Source organism: Ambystoma mexicanum, chromosome 7q (genome assembly GCF_040938575.1).
Source record: "Ambystoma mexicanum isolate Mex_15411 chromosome 7q, UKY_AmexF1_1, whole genome shotgun sequence".
Classification (NCBI taxonomy): Eukaryota; Metazoa; Chordata; class Amphibia; order Caudata; family Ambystomatidae; genus Ambystoma; species Ambystoma mexicanum.
In genome coordinates, this window is record NC_090941.1 from 563,257,343 (window position 1) to 563,278,571 (window position 21,229).

General features: G+C 42.7%; 1 protein-coding gene across 2 annotated transcripts in view; it reads left to right on the forward strand.

Annotated features, from left to right (window-relative positions):
• Window positions 1-21,229, forward strand: part of WDFY2 (WD repeat and FYVE domain containing 2) — a 1,061,998-nt gene that overhangs the window by 724,803 nt on the left and 315,966 nt on the right. For both annotated transcript variants that reach the window (XM_069640687.1, XM_069640686.1), the window contains exon 8: window positions 12,438-12,543. In XM_069640687.1, coding sequence (XP_069496788.1) covers window positions 12,438-12,543 — 106 coding nt within the window. The remainder of the gene's footprint in view (window positions 1-12,437; window positions 12,544-21,229) is intronic.

A 21,229-nucleotide genomic window follows, 5' to 3' on the forward strand; every position in this document is an offset into this window, starting at 1 on the left:
CATTTAGAAAAGGGGGATCAGCTTTCACTGTAGCGATACCTATCACAGGGTAAGCCTAGTGATATGTTCCATTGGACATCATCACTGCTTTAAAAAAAAAAGTCAGCATTAATCAGCTTCTTTAATTAACTACAATTGATTCTGAACCTAAATACCTTCTGGTCCATGCATCTCTTGTCATTGTTTTGACAGAGATCAACAGGACGCCCTCTCTCTCTCAAACCTGTTCCTCAGTCCTGATGAAGGCCACCACACTCCAGCTACATTAGAAGGCTGATCACTTTGGCCGAAACACAGTAGTGTCAACAAACAATTCTTTGAACCAGTGTCCACTACCAACACTGACAATTGTGCACAGTTATGTTATTGATTGTACTTACATGTTATCTATGTAGTGAATTCCCTAAATGTTGTAAGGGAAGAATCATGCATATCATTATCCAATTGCAGTCAAGATGACTGGACTAGATTTTTGTGTATTCCGTACAGAGTCATATAAGTAGAAGGTGTCCTGTTTTCTTTTTCTTACTATACTGTTTTACATTAATAAATACGGGGTCTAAATACTCTCTCTTGACCCTGATAGCATTTTAAAACCATGTCTTTTTTTCACGTAGTACTAATACTATGAAGTTATTTAGATTCAGTCACTCTGATTACTGTGCTATTATATAATTATTTTTGGTGGTGACTGTAATTACCACTTTACTGGTGGTGTGGGAACCTCAAAAAACCCTGAATTATTAGCTAAAAGTGTCATGAAGCAAAATAATTCAGACCGGGAGGGCGCTTACTGGCTGAATTTTTTTGATTGCTGGGAATTGGAGATACTAAATGGCTGCACTAAAAGTGATTGCCCGGGGGAGTATACTTGGAGGAGGGCCAAGACTGCCGCCACTCTGGACTACATTTTTGCTAGCTATGAGGAAGCCCTGAGGGTGGTGGACTTCCAAGTTAGCCATAATACCTGGAGCGACCACAATGCTCTTTTTTTCTTAGTTTCAGCAGCCCCGACATCAGTACCCCTGTAAATCCTGTCGGGGACCTGCTGATTAATCACTCTGCCAGTCGGATTGTATAATCCGAGAAAAACATTAGCAAGGCTAAAAGAGCCATGTTCCACATGACGTCGCCCTCTCCTCCCCCACCCCCTGAATGTCAGGCCTTGCAAAACATGTCCCTGGATGACATTGAGGGATGGATGCTGTTTTTCTTACGGTGTCATGCTACATCTAAAATCCGAATGACAGCGAGAGATCATAAGTTTCATATGACTTATGATAAAACCACAAGAGATGCGAAACCTAAACTACGTGGTGATCTCCGGAAAATCAGATTGGCAAATCTTCGCTGGCTGAGTATTTACAGGAAGTAAAGAGGCTTACAAATTCTTATCGAAATTAGCTCAAGTAGTGGCGGTGCTCTGGTAGAGATACCTTGTGGCAACAGATGTTGACCACACTGTGCAGAGGAAATTCCCGTTGTATCTGGGCCCTTCTGTGTGAGGCAAAAGGGAGTAGGAAGCTCCCCATAGTTAACCTGATAGGGACACAGGTGTGGGTCTCCTTCTTGGCCAATCCCAACTCCTCACGTCATATTTCTCAGCCTGTACGGGCAGAGTTTAAACCTATTTGCCCTCCTTTTGTTGCAAACACTGAAATCATAGCCAATAAAATCAAGAATCTTAAGTGCTAAAGGGCTCCGGGTCCTAATGGACTGGCAAATGTAGTCCTGAAGAACAACCCTCCTTTCTGATCCTCCTTATTAAACATTTTGTTCGAGAAGTTTCTCTTGGAGGGAAATATGGGCTCTTGACAAATGGCCATTTTGATTCCAGTGTTAGACGGGCAACAGAGCCGATTCTAGTAATTATCGCCTACTTTCCATGCTAGATTGCTCTGGGAAGCTGTTTGCGTGATTACTCCTGAATAAATTGCGTGTATGGGTGGAACGTAAGGGCATTTTGGATCCATTCCAGTGTGGGCTCAGAGCTGACTACTCCACCGCTCATCATCTACTTTTAATGGATTCTCCGATTACCCACGCGCAAAGCTCTAATAGTCTTCCGCTGTATGCATTATTCATATATTTCAAAGCTGCTTTCGACATTGTATGCAGGGAGCGATTTTGGTACAAGGTGGAGCTTTTGGGCTGCCCTCCTGGAATTGTGTATTTAAAGCTGCTTCATAAAAATAACACTGTATCCATGAGATTGGACACCCAGGGATATATGACTGATCATGTAGCTCAAAACTGTGGTGTAAAACAGGGATGTGTGACGGCACCTCTGCTGTATAACCTATTTGTGTCTGACCTCCCTGCCTTTTTGAAATTGATAATTGCCCTACCAAAATTGTTAATTCTCATTGCACAGTCCTGCCCTATGCGGATGATCTAGTGTTACTAGATCATACCTTCAGTGGCATTCAGCGTAAAACAGAAGCACTTTGGGCCTATGCGGATACTAATGGCCTGACGATTAACAGAGATAAAACTTCACTGATTTTTTTTCTCTGCTAAACAAGTCTCTAGACCTCGTCTGTACGTTCTGGCCATAGAAAGGTCTTATGTGCCCCAATACAAGTACCTGGGGGTTGAATTTGATTCTTCCATGGGTTACAGTACCTGCATTGAGATGCGCAAAAGGAAGACTGTGCAACTGATTGCGCTGGTTGTGCAATTTTCCAAGAGAAGGGGAGATTATTCGCTGGTGGGTACCAGACAATTATATGTCCAATGCCTGATCCCTGCAGTGATCTACTGATTGGAGTCCCTTATTAGAATAGATCTGAAATGGCTCCAACTGGTGGAGGGCAGGTTTTGGAGGAAGATATTGGGATTACCCAGTTGTGTACCTATGGCGATATTAAGACTGGAATTGGGTATTATGGAAAGGTGTGCTCAAGTGGTGTTGACTGGTGGCTGGAGAGAGCACTGGTCCTTTAATTTACCTGGAGGAGGAGCTGCAGTGTGACCAGTGCATCACATTACCACTTATAAACACCTTACCCCGCCAAAGCGGAGCGAAAGTGGTGTTGGCTGGTGTTAGTGGGTGATCGCGGATCAAGGGAGGAGCTGCACGACAAACTAAAGTCTGATGACAGAGTCTACACAGAGCTCCAGGGAGGTGACTGGCACCAGGACTAGACTGCAGGTGAGACAACGTACAATAATGGTGTCGTCCCCCCTTCGGGGATGTATGAATGTGGAACCGAGTTCACAGAAACTCCAAGGCAAGCTCCGTGAGCAGGCTGCGACGAAAATCACCAGTGAACTATGTAGCAATAAAGGTGCATATGACCAGGTGAGAAAGAAATAGTCTATAGCCGAAAGCGGGGGAGGACTGTTGAAAAGCCCACCAGCGAGTTACAGCATGCAGAAAATGGGAGGTGTGAGGGCAGCGGTGGTACAGACCTTGGAGTGTCCACTTTCCCTGACTAAAAGGGCTGTCAGTACAAATTGCCTGACCCGCAAGGGAATAGGGAGGAGCCTCTTGAGGAGGAAAATATTACAAATGAGGCGAGAATCTTCCCCCTAAAACGCAGCCAGAAGTAAATTCTTGCAGAAAGACGCTGATGACCTGCTGGAAGATGCAATTATGGATGAGGAACTGGCAGAATTATTAATCGATGGTACGCCGCCAACAGGAATGGATCGCTGTGACTCGAGGGAAGTGGATGAAGGGAGGAGCCAGAGGGATCAAGAGACTGACACTCAAATCGGCACAGCAAAGGAAAGGCATTTGGGAGAAAGAGTCACTCCCAGTAGTCTGCATTAACTAAATCAAGACCCGATTCAGAACTGTGAAATGCAAAGTGGTCTTGATTCGTGGCAGGAAGAGCGACCAAATATTAGCCCACCATACCGGCTCAATTTGAAGCAAATGGATGATCTGGTAGTCACAGTGCCAGTAAGCCAAGGCGGGGAATGGATAGAGGAATCAGGAACGGTCGTGGCAGCAGGAGATTAGTGGAGCACAGGGAGCGGACAAGATGGTATTCGAATACCCTGATCTTGGCGAAAAAGACTTGATGAAGTAGGGCGAAAAAAAAGAATCACCATTAAGGAGGGGGAGGTATAATGCCCCTAAAGGGGCAGGCTTGAAGTCAAATGGAAGATCTGAAAATGAGGAGCAACCGGCACTAGGAGAAGACTGTTTCAAGGTCTACTAAGGGAAACACTATTCGATTGAACTAAGCAATTCAACATTGGCAGAGAAACTAATCCGTGACTTATCCGACCTGACAGGGAAGATAGCACGGGGAAAAAAGAAAGAGCTTGAGTGCTATAAAGAAGAAAATAGCAGCCCTTGATCATGAAATCACAACCTCTCCAGAGAGACGGGTGAAGTTGGAGTGACAAATAGCAGATAGACCATCCAAAAGCTCAAGAGAGGATTGGAGAACTCCAGAACCTCATAGGTGGGGATGGACTGTATCGGAAGAGAAAGGGAATCCGCTAAGATGCACAGATGAGGAGTTGGGGTGGGGGGCGTGTTATGAAGCTAGAAGTCCCCCCTATAAGACATTATGACAAGTTATTAGGAGGGAAGCTGCGACCCCCCAGACCTTAATGTTGATGTCACAAACAATAGTAACGACAAAGCCAGAAAGGTGAAAATTGACGATGCTGCCTACATTCAAAACACAATGATGGCAACCCTGACAATCTCAATTGCACCCTTCATAAAGTTGTATGAGGCCATCAACTCCTCCTATACAGGACCAGGCAGTAGCCTATGAAAAGGCACATTTGAAAATAAGAAAGGAGAACCTTTTGGAAAAGATGGAGGGGAGACTGGATAAGGAGGCAGAAACATCCACAGCCTGGCAAAACTGTGATTTGGCTAGAAGAGAAACTAGTGACAAGGCCATATTAATGGAGGCATTAGTAGCAGACTGCAAGTGGACAAGTAAGAATAGAGCCACAAAGGAAAAACAAAAGAACCTACTCATCAACCCCCACTGGAGAAAAGTCTGGTTCCCACTTTGAAGGAAGAGGTTTACTTAATTGAGGATCATCCAGCAGGAAAGTGTGAAGCAAGTGTGAAGCAAGGAATGTGGAGAAGGACTCTATGTTGAGGATTAATATAGGACTAGGAAATAAGGTTTTGGAGGTAACGACGGTGAAAGTGATGGAAGGATGTGATAGCCAAACCAAGAAAGGTAAAGTGGGGATACACAAAAACAATTTCTCAATCTTCCAGGCAGTACATCCTAGTGAGAAACAAAATACCCACCTTATCAAGGAGCCCCAAGTGAGTCAGAAGGAGAAGAGAGAGACAAAAAACGAAAAATATAAAAAAAAAATTGAAAACTAAATTGAATGTTTCCAGAGCATTCCTAAGGAATATAAGAACTCCCTTGAGGTTGGAATTAGCGCAAAGTCCAAAGCGCCCAAGAAGGGAAATGATGACCAAAGGATCAAGCGGAATTCCGCTTGAGTGAAGTCCCAGCACGATCAAAAGAGAGTGGAAAGGAACGGGATGAACAAAGCTCAGTATCGGAAGCATGCCTTAGTGACTTGATTGATCTGCTGGATAGGAGTAACGACGATGAAGAATGGGACTATTTAAGCGTCACAGAATAGGCTGAGATTGAAGAACAAGTGACAGAGATGACAATCAAGCCTCCCTTAGATCTCCCTCGGGATCGTAAGGGGAAGGAGAGAATTCCGTCAGCAAAAAGGGGACAGGAGAAAGATATTGAGGTGAGCCAAGCCCAAAGACTGAAAAACATGTGCACTTTAAAACGATGGAAGAAAAAAGAAGGGGAATTCCATTGGTGAAAAAAATTGATTTTAGACCAAAGGAAGATGGAAGTGAGAAGAGAAGGGAAAAGTGTGCTATAAAGGTTGATCCGTGAAAAAAGAGGGAAGATGTAGGAAATGGGAAGATGTCAAGAGGGGAGGAGAAGAAGAATGAAGTGCGCTTAGAGAAAATAGTGAAAGGAGCTAAAATTACGATTTTAAATCTAGAAAATGTCATGATTCTTCTCCATCAGGTTCCAGCAATGCGAGATGTTTTATCTGATGACATCACTATAGTAGTTTGTAACAGGAAAAAAGTCTGGATTGGGTAACGTTACATCTGAAGTCACGCATTATAAAAGAAACATTATTGGAATCCAAAGACAAACTTCTACTCCTAGGTTATGAGTTAAGTGAATATAAGGGACAAGGTGGAACTGCTGAGCAGTCGAGTAGTTCGTTGAATGGAAGGAAAGAGTGGGAACAGGACAGTAGCACTAGAAGTACAGGAAGAAGGGGGAACGGCCAGAAAAACCGGAGGAGGAAACAATAGATCCAGCCCGATCAAGAAGGAACAAGAGCAAAAAGGAGGCGTTGATGCCCGGACAAAAATCAAAAGCAGGAAACACCTGGAGACAAGTGAAGCTGAAAAACAAAAAAACAAATGTACCCACCTACCCCCCAGAGCATCAGGGCAAAGTACTAAAATTCTCTTTTGATGATAATTCAAGAAAACAAAGGCACATCAAAACAAGAGGGGGGTAAATACCAAGATTGGCCTTGGATGGCAGGAGCACTCTCTGACAAAAAATAATAGCGTGAAGGACAGGAGAAGCCTGAATGGCTCAGCCTCGCATCATGGAACACCAGAGGTTTTATTTATTTTTAAATTTCTTTATTGGCTTTTATTATAGGCACAACAGCAGTGTGGCAGTGGGTGCCAACTGCGGCATAGAATAAATTTGTCCATATAAACCAGTCATTTAATGAACAATAAACAACTTCAACATGAAGCATTTAACAATAACAACAGTAATTGTCTCCAAGTGGTCGATAAATAGTTCATTTTGAGAGGGTCAACATGGGAAGGGAAAGGAAGGAGTCCAAAAGAAGGGGGGGACCGGGTATATTTAGGCGGTGGTCCATTCAGGTGTCTTGTGATGAATAGGTCAGTAAGCACAGGGGTGAATCATTCAAGGGGGTTTGTCGTCATTGGAGGGGTGGAACAGAGCCCCTGTGAGGGCCTTCCAAGCATCAAGTGCCTGACTCGCATCCTCAGGGGATCTGGCAATGCCTTCCTCCCGGGCCGAAGTCTCATGGAACACCAGAGGTTTTAAATCACTATTTACAGGAAAAGCGGGTCCTCTGGGACAGTACGAAGTAGTGTGTCTAGAGGAAACTTGGATCAGAAATAAACTGATGTGGGAAGGGTATGAAATATACCTGAATCCAGCAAGGAAATGGGCAACTGGAAAACCTTTTTCTGGGCTCATGATCATGATTAAGACTTGATAGTGGGGTGAAGGTCTTGGAACACTCGATAGGGATAAACCCCTTTGTGCAAATAATAAAGATGAGCAAGTGGATAGAGAAACAGGAATTTAAGATCCTATTAATTAATAGGTACTGGAGTGTTAACATGTGTGAAACCAGTAAATACATCAAATCCATAATGGAAGAGGTGGATGTCTCGACGATAGAATCCAAGACTCTCGACTGGAAGGGAGAGCACTAAAATGGGTGAAGGAAACGGAATTGCAAGATTTGAGGATGTTAAATGGTCTGACAAGAGGATTCCGACATGGAGCTAGTACATAGGGGAGAGGTCCAAACCGATCCTACATAGACTACTGCTTTGTATCCGAGAACACCCTTTTGCTAATAAAGAATTTTGAAGTGAGACAAAAAAAAAAGCGACCATGACCTGTTGGACATTACTTTGGAAATTTCAATGAGGGGGGTAGAAAGAACAAAAATGGAACCAGTGGAAGTATCCTGGGGAAAAAGCAAGTTAAGAATAAAGCAAACAGAAATTCTAAAGCTGGCAAACAGATGCAAAGGTTATGTGGAAAAAAATGAGGTGGTTGAATATGGATGGTTACTAAAAAGAGTTTGTAGTAACAGAAGAGATGGGAGGCAAGGTATCTATGACCAGGTCAGGTGGCATGCATATGACAAGGACCTGGTAGTCAAAACGAAAGAATATAGAGCCAAACTGAAAGTTGAAGAAAGAAATCAGCACAAATAACTTAGAAAAAATAAGAAAATGTAAACAAGGCTACAAGAACTGAATGCTAGCTACGAGGGCAAAACGTGCCCAAGGTGATGCGGAAAAAATGCTCAGAGCAGTATGTCCAAATATTGCCAGAGATGTATGGGACATAATCAACAATGGAGGCAACTTTCAATCTGCCTTTATGATGGGACAGGTATCAAGAGGAACATTGGATAGACCATTACACAGCTCTCTTCAGTAAAAAACAAGAAGGCAACAAAGTTCGGACACGAAGAACTAATACTTTCTGGACATTTGAATTTGACGGTACGGATGTACGAATGCTGTTTGGGAAATTGAGTTCCTCAAGGGCGGCCGGCCCCGACGGCTTCTCAAATCAAACTTTAAAGATGAATGAGGAAGGTTGGGGTGATCTGATTACACTACTATTTGCCCAAATGTTGTAGACCCAGACAATACCAGCATCATGGAGAGAGGCAATTGTAGTGCCGGTCTACAAAAAAGGAGATTGTGGGGACCCCAGAAACTATAGGCCTATTTCCTTAATAGACACTGTAGGCAAACTGTTTGCCTCTATTTTGTTGAGAGACCTGAAGAAATGGGCGGCATAGGCAGAGCTATTAGATCCTAGGCAAACCCGCTTTATAAGTGGGGTCGGAACATCGCTAAATTTATTTATCATGAACGTATTAAAACAAAGAGCACTGAAAACAAATACAAAGATCTACCTCGCATTTATAGATCTGGAACAATCGTTCAACGATGTAAACCACGAACGCTTGTGGGAAAAATTGAGGCAGTAGAATTGCCCCGCTGACCTATTAGAAGCCATGCAAGCCCTGTACACAGATACCTCTATACAGGTGAGGTTGTCGGAGGATGGATCACTCTCAAGGAAAATAAACATATGTGGGCATAAAACAAGGTTGCTCACTAGCGCTGTTTTTTTTAGCCTCTATATGTTGAACTTAAATGATTCCCAAAGGAACATCAGAGCCTTCCTGCCGAGAATGAAAGCAGGAGTGATTCCATGGATACTCTACGCTGATGATCTGGTCTTTATTGACAGACGGCACTCGGCCTGCAAAGAAGACTGGATGCGTTTAATGGCTATCTAAAAGAAAATGGGATGAAGGCGAATGTGGGGAAATAAACATTTTTGATAATGACTTCAACCCGAAGTAAAGAGAAAGTATTATTTAACTGGATTATCGACAATCAAAATCTGGAAATTGTGAACACCATCATCTACCTGGGAGTCCTGATTAATAAAAACATACATGAAAAAGGTCCATATCTGATGATAAAAGACAAACTCATGAAACTAATAAACCAGGGGAAAGCTATACATCAACAATATGGAAGATTCTCAATGATAACTATCATTACCTTTTACAAACAAAAGGTAGTACCTATGCTGATTTATGGGGCGGAATCACTCTTAAATATTTCTTGGAAAGTGTGAGGAATCCTTGAAGGATCCTTCTGGAGGAAGGTGCTAAAACTGCCGAATGCCTTACCAGGAAACGCAATAAGGCACTTGTTAAGGCTCCAATCTAGGACATCGATGGTGCTCTGGAAAACCATCTCTCTATAAAGGAAATGTGTGATGGAGACTGGCCGTGTGCCATTTGACTTTCTGAGTAAAACGGAGACGCAAGATATAAGGCTGGGACGATGGAAGCTAATCTGTAAGGAATACCTGGAGGCTTGTGATATCCCCATGGATTGGCTGATTGCAAACCCAAATAAGGTTAAAAAGAGACGGCAAGAGATTGACTCGATGGAAACTTTGGATTCAAGAAGCAAAAACAAACTACGCCCGAGCATGATATGGGAACGAAAAGAACTAAATCATATACTGAGATATGTGATAAAATGTCCATCTACCCATTACAGAGACCTATTAATGCGATGCAGATTGAAAATCCTATCCTCGAGAGAACTGATGTTGGCTAGAAAGCAGATCCAAAGACAGGACGCCGGTTGTAGATTCTGTAATGAGCTGGAGGTGACTGAATCCATTCAAATTCTCATGCTGTCATGTAAATCCCTTACAGAGCTAAAAACAAAGTTCCTAGGAGACCAGTTTGAACTAGGTAATATGCTATCAGGAGAAGACTGGTGGGAACGAATCCTGATGGCGGAGAAAATAGGCCTAACTCTGGCGGGGCTAAAATTCATTGAGGTGGTTTTCCAGAAGTTGGAGGTTGCAAGTTAAATCATAAGATCATGATAAACGGGACTGAAATTTGAATCCCTTTCAAGAAGGTTATGTCATGCAGGAAATAGAAACTTGAGGAATGTTAAAAGTGAAATGTGAAATGTTAAAGGTTTATTTTCCTAGGAAACCACTAAAACAATAATTAAAAAAGAACTGTCATTAAAATCATTGGTGCTAAAAAAGAGAGCCCTAATGTATATAAAGATGTTGAATGGCCCTTCCAACCCGCTGTTGACAAGTATGGCACTTGCCGAGTGCAGAATACAGGAGAGGTCCCCCTTCAGTAAAAGTATGAGCGGCCTTTTTCATGCTCTTGGGTGGATTCCTAAATGGGGGGGAAGATCTCGGCGGTATGAGGCACTCATTAGGAAACCGTATCGACCTATGGGATTGGAATGAAAACCTATTGCACCTGGGCCTACTAAAACGTTATATGTTCAAATCTGATGTCTTATATACATTTAAGAAAGCTCAACCCTACTTAAACCAAAGCCCTTCTTGCTATTTGAGAAGATTTATACTGTTACTACGGATGAATTGGCTACCGGTGTTGAGTGGGAGGGGCTCGGCCCTTTCTGTTGCAGTATCAGAGCACTTTTGCCATATCTGTCTCAATAAAGACCATCAAGAGACAGCAAAGCATGTATTGACTGAGTGCCCATGCCTTGGCCCTTTTTACACATACTATTTAGGTAAATATGTACATCAATTGGATACGATGAAGGAGCCCCTTTTCTGGAAACAATGTCTCAGCACCAATAAAAAGGGACTCCATATGGCCTTGTATAGGATTTGGAAGGTGGTTGAGAAGCATTTGATTTCTGCTGAATAGCGAATTTGTTCTTTATGGTATGTTGGTTACAAGATCGAGGGCACATTGATGGTAGTATCCAGGTATCATCTGAATGCTACAAATCATTCTTCTCTTGTTATTTAGGTGATATATGAATGTGATGGAGGGTTTTAAAGTATTCTTCTTATGTGTTTGTTCCCTTGGTTAGGTATTCTTTTCCTATGTGTGATGTATACACATTATCTTAAAGTGCACTGGAACATATTGTATCAAGTATCTAATCCATGTGTTTTAATTTTCTTCTTGTTCTTTATTTGTATTTGTCATTGTTATTTTATTCTTAATTCTATAATGATATTGACTCAAGATTTCGCTTTTAATGAAAAGAATGTCAAATTTAAATGGCATAATTGAATGAATTTACTATATTTTTTCTATTTATATTTTGTAAATTTTATTATGTGTAAAGTTTTATGTTAAAACGATATCACATTAAATCTTTTAAAAAACTGCTTGGAATTCTTACTAAACGCACACAATTCCCACAATGATTAGTAAAGAGTGCATGTTATGATTTTTCCAAAGGCTTTTTCAACATAAGTTTGAGTATGAATAGAAGGTACTTCAACATGTTAGTGCATGTCCACTATTATGGCCAGTCCTCCAATAACATGAGAGTTCTGGGCCTTACAACATTATTTCAGAGAAACCCTAGACGGAATCCCATTCTAAAAGGGCCAATGCAGATTTTGCTTTCCTAATGAATGTTATTCCATTAATGAAACATTGAAAGGCTCCCATCATCTCCATGCAAACTTCCACAGGCACCTTGTGGACCTTTTCTGTATCCAGATTTGCAATAGTAGTTTCCCAGAAGCTGTTTCTTTAACTTTACTTTAAATAAGCATGGCCTCATGATCCCCTTATGGCCCCGTTTTGGTCATTGACTCAAGTAGACACTTTATAGCTTAGTACTTAACTAAATCAAACACAATTACACATTTTGTAAATATGTAACTGCCCATCATGCCCCCTCTCTTTATCCTTTGCTAGGCTTTCTGCCATTGATGTCTTGCAAAAAATGGAAAGGACATTCCTAGCAATTCAAAATTGAATAGGCTGGACCTCTTGCTGATTAGAGTAGAAGAAAAAGTAGTATTGAGGATGATACATTAATCCGAAGTACTATTTCTTAAAAGGAAAAAAAATATATTTATTTTAAATGATTGTGGTGCAGCGGACTATGGAGTTTGCAATTTATACAATGACTCCGGCTGTGCTCTAACAGAGTAAATGTTTAAGCCTTCTCAGATAACTTTATCATCTTCATAATTAATGACTGAAGCAATGAGCAGATGTTTAACAAGGCTCAATTTTTCAACTCTTAATCATTGTGTACTGATGGGCATTCCTTTTTTTTTCTTTTTTCTCCACAGTGATAAAATCCAGTCTATTTCATATGCTCCTCATACGCGACAGCTCATCTCATGTAGCGCCGATGGGGGGATTGTAGTTTGGAACATGGATATTGAGCGTCAAGAGGTTGGTTGCAATGTGATTGCTTTCATTGTTACTTTGATGCAAATTCTAAAGTAAAATTCCTACTTTGTTATATAAAGTCATAGTGGTGCGTGTTATGTAAGAATTTGTAGAGTCCAACCGGTGTGGGCCTTTACAAGACTTATCTCTTGGTATTAGGTAACCCACCTTTAAGATGGGCCTGTACTACACAAGTTAGTAGAGTGAAATTAGTCAATACAGGTATCCAAGTGAACACTAACACACTTAAAGTTATAGTATACGTATTTATTTATATATACACACAAGAATAATTGGACAATCTTTATAAGAAGCAACTAATAGTAACATTAATCCCAAAGTTAGGATTCAGTTCAAAAAGAGCAATAAAGTAGGTGAGTAACTTTTCTTATGTTATACATATTCCAGCACACGGAGTGCTCTCATTTGAGGTCAGTATTGATCACTTATTTGTGATCACCATTACAACATTGAGATTTAAGGAGGGAAAAGTTGAAATCAGATCAGAACATACTTTGTAAGTAGTAAAACAGTTAGATTCTCACGGATGTAGGCAGTCTTTTATCCCAGCAATAATAGCGTTCAACAATTAAAACCTGAAAGGGAACACGTGCTGCCAAAGCCAGTAGGTTCAGAAGGGGACCTTTTGGGAGCCAGGACAGCCAAAGTCAATGGGCCAGTTCAAGGTTCTGATGCTCTCTGCCTAGACAGTGTTTTGAAATAGTCAGTAGTTCAGTAGAAAATCACAGAAGCTCAAGAGGAGCCACCTTGATGATGCACAAGCTGAGAGGCCATTGCAAGTGAGTTGAGGTCAACTCAAAAGGGTTTAAAATAGTACTCCCCAAGCTAGGAAGCACCACAATTGGCAAAAGGTAGATGTACCCCAAGCTCCACAGTACCTGAGAACTGAAGAATTGGTTCCAGCTGGATACCTTCCTATTGCTTGTTCCTGGTCCTTGGTCGTGGTGACGAAAGGGAGGACGTCTGGCGGGCTTCTGTGGCAGCACTCAGGAGAGGGACTCGGCAGCAATGGATTCTCCTTGATTCGGCCGCCATTTGTGGTTTTGGTGCCTTTTTCTCAGCGCCAAAGAAGAACGAACAGTTCCGGTTGGAAGTTACTGGATCCCTCGGTCCTGGACTCTGGTGAGGGGGCTCTGGATGAAGATGACCTACTTCTGTAGGGTCCTCTGGATGCCCACAAAGTTTTGGCCAAATTCGCACTTCCAAAGACAATGCACTCGACGATGGTCAGGAGGTCCCCGGGCATTGGGATTCGGCAGCAAGTTGGGGGTTGCGCCAAAATGAAGCTTGTCTCAAGGCTAGTTGGTCCTACTAGCCTAAGGGAGGAAATCGTCCCTTGTGGGTCTTCCCAATCGAAACGGAAACAGGGTCAGCACAGCTGCAGGGCTTCACCGGGCACTTGGAGGTCCAGGGGGGTGCTGCTGACGTCTCTTCATGTCTTCTTCGTCAGGTGTTGTCCTCCAATGATCGACTCTGCCTCTAGTCCCCAAAACCTCGCCTTTTAAGCAAGTTCCCATTAATTCACAGCCCTAGGCTGTCAATCACCCAGCAGGGTGGCTGTCCTGCTGGGCAGCCAGCCCGCCAATCAGAATTGGTTTCACTCAGGCACACCTAGAGACAAAGGACAGGGATATTTCGGGACCCTCCCTCACTACCTGCCTTTCCAGACACACTGGAGCCTTTGGCGGGCTTCAGAGCTAAAGCCTGCCAAAGGCAAAATGCACAAAGGACTCAAAACCGATCCAAACAGAGTAAAAGCCCAGACGGACCTAACTGACAAGAAATTGTAAAAAAAGAAGACTGGGCCATTTTAGGAAAATTGTCACCCTTGGATGCTGTACTGCAGCTGAGAAATCGGCCAGCAGATACATGGCACAAAGGCAGTAAATAAAAGGCAGGCACTGCCACTAGCAATTCAAGTTAGTTAGTGTAATAGAACATTACGTGAGAAGTGGGATAAAGGAGTTACTATGTAACCCCCCAGCACTCCACATAGGGTGGTGTGGGGCTGGGCACACAAAAGAAAAGGTAAGTAAGACAAAAGTCATCTTACTATTCTTGGGAACAGTAGTTCACCCAAAAAATATATTTAAACATTGAGAAGTCCCAGGGACTTCTCAGTGGCGCTGCACAAAAGGCGCTTTGTGTCACCATGCAAAAAGCAGTTGACTGTGGAGTTTACCAGATTCCATTAAACAGTAAGAAACACACAATCCTTGTCAGAAAAACACATGAGGGAGTGGGGGAAAAAGTCCCACTCACTCTAGAGTAAAAAATTGAAAAGCCCTACGTCCAGCCAAAGAGCTGAGGATCTCTAAGTTTAAAGGGAATTGGCACAGAAATGAGAATTCTCCCTAACAGTGCTTTACTATACACAACTTTTATTGCACTTTTAAAGTTATTGTCTTAATCTTCTACAATGTTTATGCAGTGAATCTGGGCTTGTCTTTGTTACCTAGGTCAACTCGAAGGTTATTCCCCACTCCCAGCAAGCCTTCCCTCAGAACCACAAGCACACTCCCTTACTATGGGAATGGCCTACTATGCAATTGGACAGCATTAGGTTGCATTGCCTTTGAAAGCCCAAGCATGTTTGCTCCAATTCTACTTATCGGCAAACACAGGCTTCCCTCTGTTATGTCCCTTTTCTCAGTCTGTGGAAAAGATACTGTTTGTCATGGATGTATGTGATTTTATCAAATTTCTTTTGCCAAACCCGTGTTGATCGAATTTGTTCTTTAAATAATTTTATTTCACTTCATATATATGCATGGGGAGACCCCCGTTGCCACCTCATTATACCCCCAACATGTATTACCTTAACCCAATCCCTGCCCCCACAAATATATATATATACAGTGAAATTAGATAGAAAACATTATTTCAAATCGAATTCGTCAAAAAAGGATGTGTAGTAAACCACTTATACATTTGTCTTACTATGCGCACCTCTGTTGTGCCGTTATTAACCTAGGTGCCATACTTTGTGGCAACAAGAGTTTTATCCTGCAGCAAGGTTTCTTGTATTTGACTGCTTAAGTGTAAGGCCAGTGCATTAAAAGAATTATGACCCTGCCTATTCTCCTATCCCTGTTTGTATCCAGACCTCCAAACACACACACATGCTATATGAGGTAATTATGGGATGAGTTAAGTGTTTGGATGGACATCTTTGGTGTAAACCCAGCTTATAGTCAAAGTATTTTGAGAATGCAAAGGCACTGGGCATCTAGGCCATCTGGTTCTCTTCTGCCCCGTTGGATCCAGGGAAGAAGGTAAGAAGGTGTCCCCCAGCTCTGGTTACTTTTGTGGCTTAATTGCAAACTTCTTTTTCGTCCTAGTCCTATTGCCCTTCTGAAAATGTTATATGTTCCAAATTGCATGTGTAGGCATGCAACAAGAGAATTATCCGACCCTGTACTCCCATAGAAACACCACTTTTTAATACTAGATCAAACCCCACCCATGCACCATTATTTGACACTACATTTTGAACTGGAAGGGCTCTCTGATGTTTTTTTGTCATTGTCTCACACACTCGTGGGCCTGCTCCCTTGCTTCCATGGGCCCACGAACTTGGTGTGTCATTGGTGGGATGGTTCAGCTGCAAACTAGCACCTCACCCAGAGGTAGAAGTGGGCGGAAGCGGTCAGGAGCAGTGCTCCTATACTTTTTATATTTCAATTTCACTGTTCCTATACTTTTATTTTAAAAAGAAACCGTTCCGGAACGATTTAGTTTTAAAATAAAAATGTAGGAAGAAGTTGAAGCTTGCACTTCAGTGCACTGCACTGAACATTCCCTTAAATAATAGGTGTGTTTGTTTGGGGGTTTGGACTGTGTGTGGGAGGGGGTTCAGCGATGGGTTTTGTGGAGAGTGGGGCAGACTGGCAGGGAACATAGCTCCCCTATTTCTTTTCGTACACTTTGACCACTGCCTTCACCCCCAGGAGTTAGGACAAATACTGAGCTGATCTATTAATGTTTCATATAATTAAGTAAATATGTGATAATTAGCAAAATTACTTATTTTGATTTGTAAAGATATAACCAATTCAAAGATGTGATTTTTATTTGTCACTTAAAGGACAGTGCTCTTATTAATGTATGTGAAATATGCAAACCATGTGTATTTCAATATATCTTCCTGTGTGTTTTATTCACGTGATCCAGCTAAATTCACATCGGTCTCATGATTTTACCGTGGACAAAGGACTTGAACGTTATAACTCAAAATCTATGTGAAATGTTATAGCTCAATTAATTTGACAAAAGCATTGTTTAATGGTCTACTTTCCATTAGCTGAGGGCCTAGTGGAGCAGATGCACATTCTTTAGTGGGACCTAATGTTTTCAATGTCTAGGACCTTATTGGGCTTTGATGGATTAGATGGTTTAATACAAGAACAGGGAATTCCGTTCCAAGATAACACCCAGGAAAACGATAAAAGGTGGATAGTGGTAAGTGAGGAGGGTCAGCATAAATAGGAAGTGCAGATAGATGAGCGTTGCCTGTCAACGGTGCCTCATTGGATTTCTGAATCCCGCCTGGTCCCCTTTCTGATCTGTTTATTCCCACCTTCCTCTCCCTTAGCATCATGTTCCTCCCTCTGAAACATCTTGCCTGGCGTAGCGAGGCTTCTCTGCTCGCTGGCTGTATTCCCATTCTCACGCACCTCCCCGCTCAACCCGGTACCCTGCACCGTGAATTCTTAGCTGGGTCGGTCCTCCTGCAAGACTTCTCACTGGAACAGTGCCACTTTACTGCCTTCCCAGCACAATCACGCTGCACTTTGGATTTTACTGCACTACCCGGGTATCGGGTTGAGGCACCCGCCGGGTGTCCAGAAACATTGTTCCCCAGTGGTGTCCTTGGCATTTGCTGCTGCTCTATACGTTCTGGCCCTGCTTACACCCATGGAACTGCCAAGAAGATTCTCCACACATTTAGGTATCCTTTCAGCCCTTGAGGAAGTGGGTTTTCATTCAGTCTTCCTCTCCGCCCAGCAGGGAGCCTAGGCAACCAGTGATCTTTTGCTGCATCTTCTGTTCTGACCACCTGTTATCTGCAACCCTGACAATACTGCATCAACAACTCTTAAACAATAGTGTTCTGTTCTTATAAATGAGATATATGTGATGTAATAGGGTTTGGTTTATTGGCACTTGTTTTCTGCTCAGCTTCTACTGCTTTTATAACTTCTGCTTAATTTTTCGGGATGTTACACGAGGTCAGTTTTCCAATAAAAACAAAATTAAGCACACATGATTTCGTTTTCCATTTGTCTGCCACTTCAAAGTTACGCGTTCCCACCTTTCGGTCAGCTCTTATCATCCAAAGTACTCTGGGAAACAATATTTCACGTGTGACTTGTAAATATGTGGAGCCAATCCATTATGAGTCAGTAGCTTAACCGGCAGCTTTCTCCATGTTATCAAGAGCCACGCGACAGCTCAGCATTGAGTTATGTTTAACAATGGGAAAAGAAAAGGCTTTTACAACATGCAGGTGTTTCAGCTTTGGGATTTTAATTGCGCGTTACATTTCCCATGTACATTTTCCATGTTAATAGGACTTCCAACTTCTACGAACAAGTTTATCTCGCTCATATATGCACCCGAGTGATAAGAAAGCTGGCTACTGTTACCGGCAAGGTATGTTAGTTGATTTGGAGTACTGAGCTTCACTTTCCTGACCACAATCACTGCAACTGCAGGCTGTTTTTGCTTTCTGACTTGGTTTCTTCAACTACTACTGCTGCAGGCAATCTTGGGTCCCACACCCCTCTGCTGCACGGGTGTCTACCATCCGGCCTCATCAAAGGAAAGATTTCACCTCTCCTGTTTCCCTCAGCTTACTTCTGCACATGGGCCTTGGGTGAATGCACAACTTCAGCTCTGCATTCACAGCAATTAGGGGCACCTGAAAATTGCTCCAGACTCTTCCAATGCTGCCACAGTCAAACCGGGTTTGTGAGCATAGGACCAACTCGGAGCTAGCAGGTGAAATCTGCCCTTCCTCTGCTCTGGCGTCCCTTCTGTGGTCACACTTCTTGTGAACTGCCAACCTAGTGCTCTGCTCCTTCTATTTCTGCTTTTGCCGACCTTCCAACTCATACTCCAGCTCCTTTCTACTGCTCCTCTCTGCTCAGCCTGTTATGCACCTCAGGTGGGCTAATTGGTTTCAGGTACCGGCCCTTAGAATGAATTGCCTGACCCTTCCAAAAGTTATTAGGCTTGCCTGCCTGACCTGTGCTCCTACAGGCCTCTTTTGCCCTCTTCTTCACAGTATTTGGGGGATTCTGGGACATGTAATCCTTTGTAGAAAGTTTTAATTTCTCTACATCTTTAAATGGATTAAGTAAAGATTTCTCTCCATTGATGTTATTATAAAAGGAGTAAACCTGTTTAACCTTTTTGGAGACAGATGGGCAGAGAAAGTTAGGGGTTCGCCGCTCTGTTAGCATACATTTGACATTGTGGTGGATATGGATCTTATGGGTATAAAAGATAGGTTATTTAGGTTCAATACTAGGTGGAAGTACTTCTCTAGATTTTACCTTTATATCCTTAGTAGGAGGTTGAGATATTTTAAAATGGCAGTAAGCCAATTCCTCCTCTAAGTATGGGATAAACAAATTCTCCCCCACATGAAAAGTACTGTCTCATGCTGTAAAAGCCCGCCTGGGCCTTGTCTCCACCCAGGTAATCCTCCTGCAGTGTACCACACCCAGGATTGAGATCAGGAAGCGTCTTCCCTCTCCTGGACCCCTGGTAGGAGACTTTACGCAGGGCTTTAGTGGGGGATCCGCACGATTCTCCAGAACATGCATTAATTAAAGCAGTGGTGGTCTTTTGATTGGATGACAAACGCAAGCCCTCATTTTGCCTGTATTTAAGCTAGCTCAAATTCATGCATGGTCATTAATTTTCTAGTTCAGAAGCAAGACACGTTAATTGAAACAAACACAGCTGCTCAAATCATCTTCCAGGAATTGTTGTAAATGATAGATGAATGGGTGTTTTGCAAGGAAACTTGTAGGTTTATTGAAGCTGGAGTTTACTAGTTACAATTAATGGGATTTCAGTACTGCACAAGGGGCTTCTGTAACGTTCAAAAAAGAGAAAATGTTCAACATAAACCATGCTTACTTATCAGTGCTCCAGATATGTTTTTGAGGTGGGAGTATTTTACTCCCTATTTTCAAATGTTGAGACTAAATGCTATTTCAAGGGAGTAAAAAGATGTTTTCTCCTTTGTAAGAGAATAAAAAGTATGTGACATACAGCTGATGCGGGGGAGAAAGTTAAAACTGCATTTTAAATCATTATCATGCAGCAGTCGTCCTCTTTGTAATTGAAAATTAGGTTTCTCAGAATTAACAGATAAGCACAGTGCGCAGTAGCACAAGCACCCTCCTGCAGATGGAAACAATGAGCCCTAACACTGAGCTTTCCTTACATCCAAAAAGTAGACACACAAGCAGCACAATAGTTTTACTGCTTCGCTCACACATAACAAGTCATCTTGAGTATGAGCAATGCAGCCTTCCCTCACACAAACCGAAATGGCGAATCAGAACACCAGCAATGCAAGTTTTCAACATGTAGAACAGGTGGAGTGGATGAGTGCCAGGTAAAGCAAGGGTCGAATATTCCCACAAGTAGAACAGATAAGGAATGGGTCTCCACAGTAGAAGCTCCCTCACATAGAACAGGTGTAACATATGGTTCAGGAGTGCACAATTCCCTCCTAATATGGCAAAAATATGCCATGACCCTCATTACATCATGCTTTCCTCAAATAGAACAGGTACATCATGAGTCTCAACAGTGCAAGATGACCACATATAGAACAGAAAGTCTTGGGTCGCAACAGTAGTAAATGAAGGGTGTCAGCAGTCTAAATTCTCATAACAAAGAACAAGCCCAGCATGGCCCTCAGCTTTCCAAGCTCCTCTTGCATATGATAGGAACAGCATAACCACAGAGGTGCGAGGACCACCCACGTAGAAAAGGAACAGTTAACTGCATTTGCAGTACAAACACCTCACATACATAACTAATAAAGCATTGATGGTGACTAGCCCAAATATGTAGGTTAACTCTGCTTCTGGAATCAGAAAATCACCACATAGTAGGAGTTTAGTAAACTGTATTTGTACCCGGTGAGAGACAATCAGATTGTTATACACAGTCTGATTGGTTCTCGCCAGGGCTTTACCCGATGCAGAATCCCTCGAAGCTAAAACTTTCTTTCCTTCATATCCCCGGCAGGGGGAGGTGGGCGTCAGCCCCTCAGCCAATGAGGAGGCTCGGAATGGGGTAATCCCCGCTCCAAGCCACCACACGGCTGGAGGCTGCCATCCACAGGGGATTCAGGTAAGTGTTATTTTTCCTCCCCTTCTCCCCCCAAACAATCCCTCCCCAGCCCACCCCACCAACCCCACTTACCTTCTTCATGTTCCTTATTCGAGAGCGAACGCGCTGGGAACACTTCTGTCCACAGCCCGTCCTCTCCCGATGGCCGCCATGGAAAGGGAAAACCGACTCCGTTGTAATTTTTTTTGTTTCTGTTTTAAAATGCTGCAGTGTTTCGGAACAGAAAAACAATGCTATTAGTACCCCGGTCTTGCAGGCCAGGGTACTAATAGCAATAAGCCGCTCG